General features: G+C 34.3%; 1 protein-coding gene and 1 long non-coding RNA gene across 2 annotated transcripts; one reads left to right on the forward strand and one right to left on the reverse strand.

The window, feature by feature from the left end:
* Positions 1-269: 269 nt before the first annotated feature.
* On the forward strand, positions 270-1,223 carry LOC141718608 (uncharacterized). The gene is made up of 2 exons (XM_074520985.1): positions 270-903; positions 1,048-1,223. The coding sequence occupies exons 1-2, from the start codon at positions 270-272 to the stop codon at positions 1,221-1,223; spliced, it is 810 nt and encodes a 269-aa protein (XP_074377086.1).
* Positions 1,224-1,875: 652 nt separating this feature from the next.
* LOC141716764 (uncharacterized) lies at positions 1,876-4,690 on the reverse strand. Its single transcript, XR_012573342.1, has 3 exons — positions 4,355-4,690; positions 2,624-2,749; positions 1,876-2,424 (listed from the first exon to the last, which is right to left on the reverse strand). It is a non-coding gene; the product is annotated as an uncharacterized LOC141716764 (long non-coding RNA).
* Positions 4,691-6,740: the final 2,050 nt, after the last annotated feature.

Below are 6,740 nucleotides of genomic sequence, written 5' to 3' on the forward strand. Positions count from 1 at the left end.
GTAAAATTTTAAGTTATAACTTATTATAAAGTAAAAGATAATGAAAGTGACAACTCAATTCAAAAATCTCAGATTTAGCCCCTTTACTTTTTTAGCTAGTTGATGTGAAAATACACGGGCAAAATTCATCTTTGTAAATGGTCCACAACAATGGGCAATAATTTTAACATATAATTATCACACTTCATCTGAACTTCCTATAAATTATATAGAGCAAAAACCAAGTAAACACAAACTTAATATATTTCAACATACTGTATTCAATTTCAATGGATAACACCACACAAATGATTCTTGATATTATGCAAGCAGAAGAAGAAGAGCATGATGAAAGAATGAGAATGACTGTTGTACACCTTCATTATCAACGTCATAGAGTGAATTATATCCCACAACATGGTGGTTCTATTATGAATCATCGTGTGATTAATCGAAATAGGGAAGAAGGTCATACTAGACTGTGTTATGATTATTTTTCTGATACACCTACGTACACGGAAACACAATTTCATCGAAGATTTCAAATGCGTAGATCATTATTTCTTCGAATTGAGGAAGCAGTTACAACTCACGATTACTATTTTACTCAGCGAACTGATGCTATAGGAGTTCGTGGACTGTCAACTCTTCAGAAAATAATAGCTGCGAGGATGCTTGCATATGGAACGGCAGCTGATGTTGTTGATGATTATGTACGTATTAGTGAGAGTACAGCAACAGAGAGTCTAAGAAGATTTGTTAAAGCAATTGTGGAAATATTTGGAGCAGAATACTTGAGACGACCAAATGAACAAGATATCTCTAGATTATTGGCAGAGAATGAACAACGAGGTTTTCCTGGAATGTTGAGTACTATCGACTATATGCACTGGAAGTGGAAAAATTGTCCAACTGTTTGGCAAGGTATGTATACAGGTCATGTTCATGAACCAACTATAATATTAGAAGCCATAGCTTCAAAAGACTTGTGGATTTGGCATTCTTTTTTTGGGCTACCAGGATCATTAAACGACATCAATGTATTAGACTAGTCTCATCTATTTGAAGATTTGGCTGAAGGCCGCGGACCTGAAATGAAGTATACCATCAATGGGAATGAATATAACATGGGATATTATCTTGCTGATGGCATATATCTTTCTTGGCCAGCATTTGTAAAAACTATTCCGAAACCTCAGGGTAACAAAAGAAAATATTTTGCAGCTGCACAAGAGTCCATTTGAAAAGATGTTGAGAGAGCGTTTAGAGTGCTACAATCTCAATTTGCAATAATTCGTGGTCCTTCACAATTTTTGGATGTTGAAACTATGAAATATATTATGACAACTTGTGTAATATTGCACAATATGATCATTGAAGATGAAAGGGAATCATCCCTTGAAGAAGAACACTTTGATTCAGATGTCGAAATATCAGTTGTTACTCGAATTCGCAATCATCCGAATAATCTACGAGAATTCATACAGGTTCATCAACAAATTCGAAACAAACCCGCTTATTTTCAGTTGCAAAATGATCTTATAGAACATCTTTGGCATATATATGGCGGTGACATGAATTATAATTATATTAATCATGTAATTTCTTTTTATGTCTTTTGTAATTTACTTTTGATAAGATATTTTCTAAATTAAAATTATATTTTCTGTTTTCAGAAGCGAATTACTTGAGGTTCATTGATCAGTTTCATAATTATATTCAAAAATTACCAAATACAATCAAGTACAAAAAATATACCAAAATAAGTACCAAATAATTACATCCATAATACAATTAAGTACCAAATAAGTACCAAAATAAGTTCGATTGTATAGTAAGTACCAAAATAAATTATAAAACATTTTTCAAGATTTTAGCTTTCAAGGCATCATAATATTTTCTTTGATCAGGTAGCATTTTACTAGTATCCATTGCCATGATCGAGGCTTCATAAACTTGTCTTTCACGGTCCTCCTTTTGTCTTTCGCGCTCCTCCTTTGCTAGGCGAAGTTGCAATTTTTCTTTTTGTAATTGCATCATCTCCATACGCCTTTCCTGCTCCTCCTTTTACATTTGCATCATTTCTTTCTGTAACTGCAAACTCATTTTAATAGATTCAGTTCTTGAAGAAGCAACATCCAATGCATCTTTCTGCATCGATTTAAGAATTTCTAAGCTTTCTCCATCTGATGCTTCATATGTAGTTTTTTTAATTTTCTTTGCAGCTTTTCTTCGTATTGGACGCTCCATTCCTTCTTCAGATTCGATATAGGCAGATTCTGGGTTATCAACTGATGGAGAAGATGGCTGATTCTCCTTCATGTTTGACTTATTCTTTTTTCCAATGCAGCTGTATATTTTGGTGAATGACGCAACTCATCAATACTGCATGAAAGGAAATTTCTCCTTCTGTATATCCTCGTACATCGTCATTGTCTCTGCAATCTGCCAAAGATTAAATGAAATTTTGTAATATTACACTAAAGATATTCAGAGAACATGGGGTTCAATTTTGCACTAAATTTTATATTATTATAATTCTGTAATCTCTGCACTCTGCACATTACTAAATAAGAAGGTTGTAAGGTTCAGAAGGGTTACAACCCTTCCTTCCAATACTAATTATACAGGCGGATGGGCTTACCTCCAATACAAGACATCAATCATTCTCGATTCTCCGATAATTGCTCGGCTATACTCGATCAATACCTCCGTTAGTAGTTCGTTGCTGGTCTGTGATTATGTCCACAATGGCTCACTTAACAGACAACTATCAGGTGAGATAAACCATATTTTCAGTATTGTACATTTACTATGTTTAGCTTTGTAAAGAAACTGGTAATAAAAAGTTCTAGTAAGTGTTTATTATGCAGATAGATGTACAGGAGTAAATTTAGTAATCTACAACAATGGAGATGCCAACTAAGTTGCAGAATTATTTCCTGCAGGGCGTAGATTCTATCAGAAAACTTAACAAAAAAAGTCTTACTGCTTGCATGTTCTCTTTCTTTTTTTCTAGCCTATACTTTTCTCTTTGCCGATCTTCTCTGGACAACAAATAATTCCTTATGCCAATGATTTCAACTAACACAGGAAATTCCTATTTACGACGACCAATATTTCTTCTCAGAAGTCTTACCTTTTACTTGTTTTGCATTTTTACTTTAATATCATTCAACAATACAAGGACACACATTCAATCCTATACATTATATCTACAAAGCAATAATGTAAGACTGCGTATGTAATTTCATTCATTATTTATGTCAGAATTTACAACTTCAAGTTCACTAACAACAACAGTAAACCAGTATACATCATCTTCTAGATAGATAAGTGGATAATCAATATAGTTACAGCGTTACTGGTGAAGAGGGTCCATTTTGATTTTACAGATGGGAATGCTAAAATATGATGTTAAGCGTTACATATCTGAGCACTCAGTTACATAAGAAAACAATTTCTTGGTCATGTTATATGCTAAAGTGTGATTTACTTTGGAATGAAGGGCCTATTCTGTAAAACAAAGGTTCACTTAAGCACAGATCAAACATGTGATTGTATAAGGTAGACTTTAATCAGCAAGTAAACATGTATTAATGACTTAATTAAATTTTCTATACTCGACCTAAATAAGAGTGGTAAGTATGTACCTTATTTTGCTCGGTAACACCGCTTTGATTCCTTGAACTAATTTTATTATAATAACCAATAAACTTGCTTACAGAGGTGTTGATTGCGGACCAGCGGTTACATAACGAGGTATGCGTCCGATCACTTTCAAATATTTTATTGTCATGAAAATATTTACAAATCCTAGTCCAGTAAGTCGCCTGTGTCTGGTTATTTCCTTGAACAGGATCCATGTTTATGTTTAACCAAGCGGACAAAAGTAACGTATCTTCCTCAATTAAAAAATTCTTTGATCTTCCCCGTTTTGATTTGCTAGGTGCTTGTTGACGACTATTTTCTTGCGCTAAAGGGGGTGGTGGAGAGTAAGAAAACTTTTCAGCTTTATTGTATGAACCTTCATTTAGTAAGAAAACAAAAGTGTGTTCCATTTCTAATTTATCGAGATAGCCTGCAACAAATTACGTCTAATAAAATTACAAGTTCCAAACTTAAACTATCACCCTTGCCAAAGATAGTACAAATATATAGTGCCCAATTTATACATGAAGTAAATTCTATTGAAATTCTTTCGTACAATTAATCAAACAGCTGTTGTGCTACCTCCTACTTTAGTTTCATAAAAAAAAGCACCCTAATAAATTCGACTATAGGAGGTTTCAACAAATCATAGCACATACCGAATCACAAATGAATTCTGAATTTGATACAAATTAAACAAAAGTGAGAGATTGAAAATACATACATGTGCTTGCAAACTATGTGGCGGGAGAAGAAAGAAAACAGCGGGAGGAAAAAAAAGCAGCGCAAGATGATATGGATAATTGCTAACAGATCTTGAGTCCTTCAACAAATATAGCCAAGCATATCAGAGTGGCTATAATTTATGCTAAGTGGTTTAGGCGGTTGGAGAAGAAAAAATTAGAGATATTGGCTATAAGTGATATTGTAGAGTGACAGTTGGTAATTTTTAGCTAAGGGGAAGACCGGTTGGAGATGCTCTAAGTCAGTATAATGATGTGTTGATCGATGGGATAAAATTACTTCTTATAAATTGTGTTTTCATCAAACGGCCTTGCTAGCTCCCCGCAATTATTTCAACTAGTATTGGGGGCCTGCTGCGCTGGGCCTTTAAAGAAAGAATAGTTAATTTAATTGTTAAGGATTGCATGTGAAAGTTGTGACCTTTTGATAATTCGAAATATGAAATTGCAGCATGTGAAATGACTGCATGGGGATGTATAGAGGAAGAGAGACGATTACATTAGGGAAGGGCACCAAGGTTTACAATAAGGCAAAAAGTTATAACTTTATGTTACTTGCCCAAGGGCAACTAACAAAGGGAAACACAACTAATACAAATGGAAACACAAAAGTAAGATAATTTTCCTACCCTCAAGAAGCATGAGCTTACTCCGCGGAGGGGAAATTAACGTCTGATAGAGCATCCAGCGGAACCGAAGAAGTTGTAGCCTGTTCATATTTGTTGTACTCGAAATAGTATTTCGTTGTATACGCTAAGGTTATAGAGGAACATTTTAGAATTGGTGTATTAGGTTAACCTGAATATGCAAAGTGTTTTCCTCAATTTCTTCATCTGGAAAGATAAATTCATTGCAAATATTTTTGGCCTAGAAGATTTGGACGTTTGATTACGTTAACTTTTTTTGATAAACAGTTTCACAGTAAATTTCTTTTTGTCAAAGCACCTTAGCTCGAAGGGAAAACTGTCATCGCCTCCAGCCTACAAAAACTGAATCTGTTAACCGGTGATACCCGGGTGTATCGTATTCTGAAAATTGAAAAACTTTCCAATTTAAAAAGGTCTGCACACCTTTTCTGTAAGATTGCACGAACTTGCTGATCTTCAAGAATAACCTCAATCGACCATGTATCATCATATGTGATCACAGATATGTCAAACCTACAAACAAATAAGTTAACAATGAATCGTAGAAGCGAAAAAGTGCAATACTTGTATTAGAGCACAAATAAGGCATTACTTAATTTCCGGGTAAGGTTTCGGGTAGCTACAGTTGTCACAGAAAATATCATCATCCACGTCAACATTGTGGTCACAGCTAGTACATACATTGTTATACCATTTTTCCTTTTCCACAATATACCGAACTCTAAGATGAGCAAGAACATCCATCTAATATCATGGATGTATGTTAGCAAACAAAGATTAAAAGAATGAAAAATAATGTCTAATTATTCACACCTCAATATAGTCATCTCCCAAACTGGTAAGCAGCTGTGACACTTTCAGAATCTCCAACTTTCCGTGCCTTCCCGGAGCAGAAATCTGCCTGGAAAAAACGGGATTACCTAACATGTCACAAATTTGTTGTGTCAGTTGTAATTAACTTTTTCAGAGAAATAATAGTAATATTTTTTGTAGGGGATACTTACTTCTTCCTGAGTTGAGCTACACTATAGTGGTTATAGTTCATGAATAATTCAGTTGATGGGAGACTAGTTAAATCCACTTCGTCTCTGGTGATTATGAGTGAAGATCATTGAGGTTAGAAAAATATGAAAGGTTTACCAAAGGAGAAGGTACATATTGACATATGACATTTACCGATCTACAAACCAACATGGCAACTAGACAAATTAATAATGGCGGGTGTTCAATGCATTCCAACATCCTTATTTCAAAATTCAGAGCATATTGGTCCCAGAAAGTAACCTTGACATTGGACCTCAGCCAGGGAAAAAATAAATTTAACAAAAGCACCTCTAAACAGAAAACACGTAAAGGTTATATAATTTTCACCTTCCATCTGTTATAGTAAACTTGGATTGTTTCTGTGCAGTCCCACGTCTGTTGATCAAAACAGATATTGTTTCTCGAAATTTTAAAAATACCCACAACATCTACACAGAGGTAAACGATATATAAATTAATAAGAAAAATGGAAACCATTTGATAAGCAAATTGCTCTTCTGGATATAATTTAGATTAGAAATTTTAACTGCCAAATAAGTAGTCTGCTTGGTCATTGGCAGCAGTTCACTGTGGTCTGAGAAATCAAAAGCATTTTGGGCTATAGTCTTTCCATCATCCTCAATTTCTCTAATTTTTTTATTGTTTGAGAAGATAAGTTGAACATCTTTTCGAAGGC

Source organism: Apium graveolens, chromosome 4 (assembly GCF_009905375.1).
Source record: "Apium graveolens cultivar Ventura chromosome 4, ASM990537v1, whole genome shotgun sequence".
NCBI lineage: Eukaryota > Viridiplantae > Streptophyta > Magnoliopsida > Apiales > Apiaceae > Apium > Apium graveolens.

Excerpts from the sequence above, each read along its gene's own strand:
- LOC141718608 (XM_074520985.1), top strand. The coding sequence starts at position 270 with ATGGATAACACCACACAAATGATTCTTGATATTATGCAAGCAGAAGAA. Across the intron at positions 904-1,047 it reads TTGTCCAACTGTTTGGCAAG|ATTTGGCTGAAGGCCGCGGA; the intron begins GTATGTATACAG and ends ATCTATTTGAAG.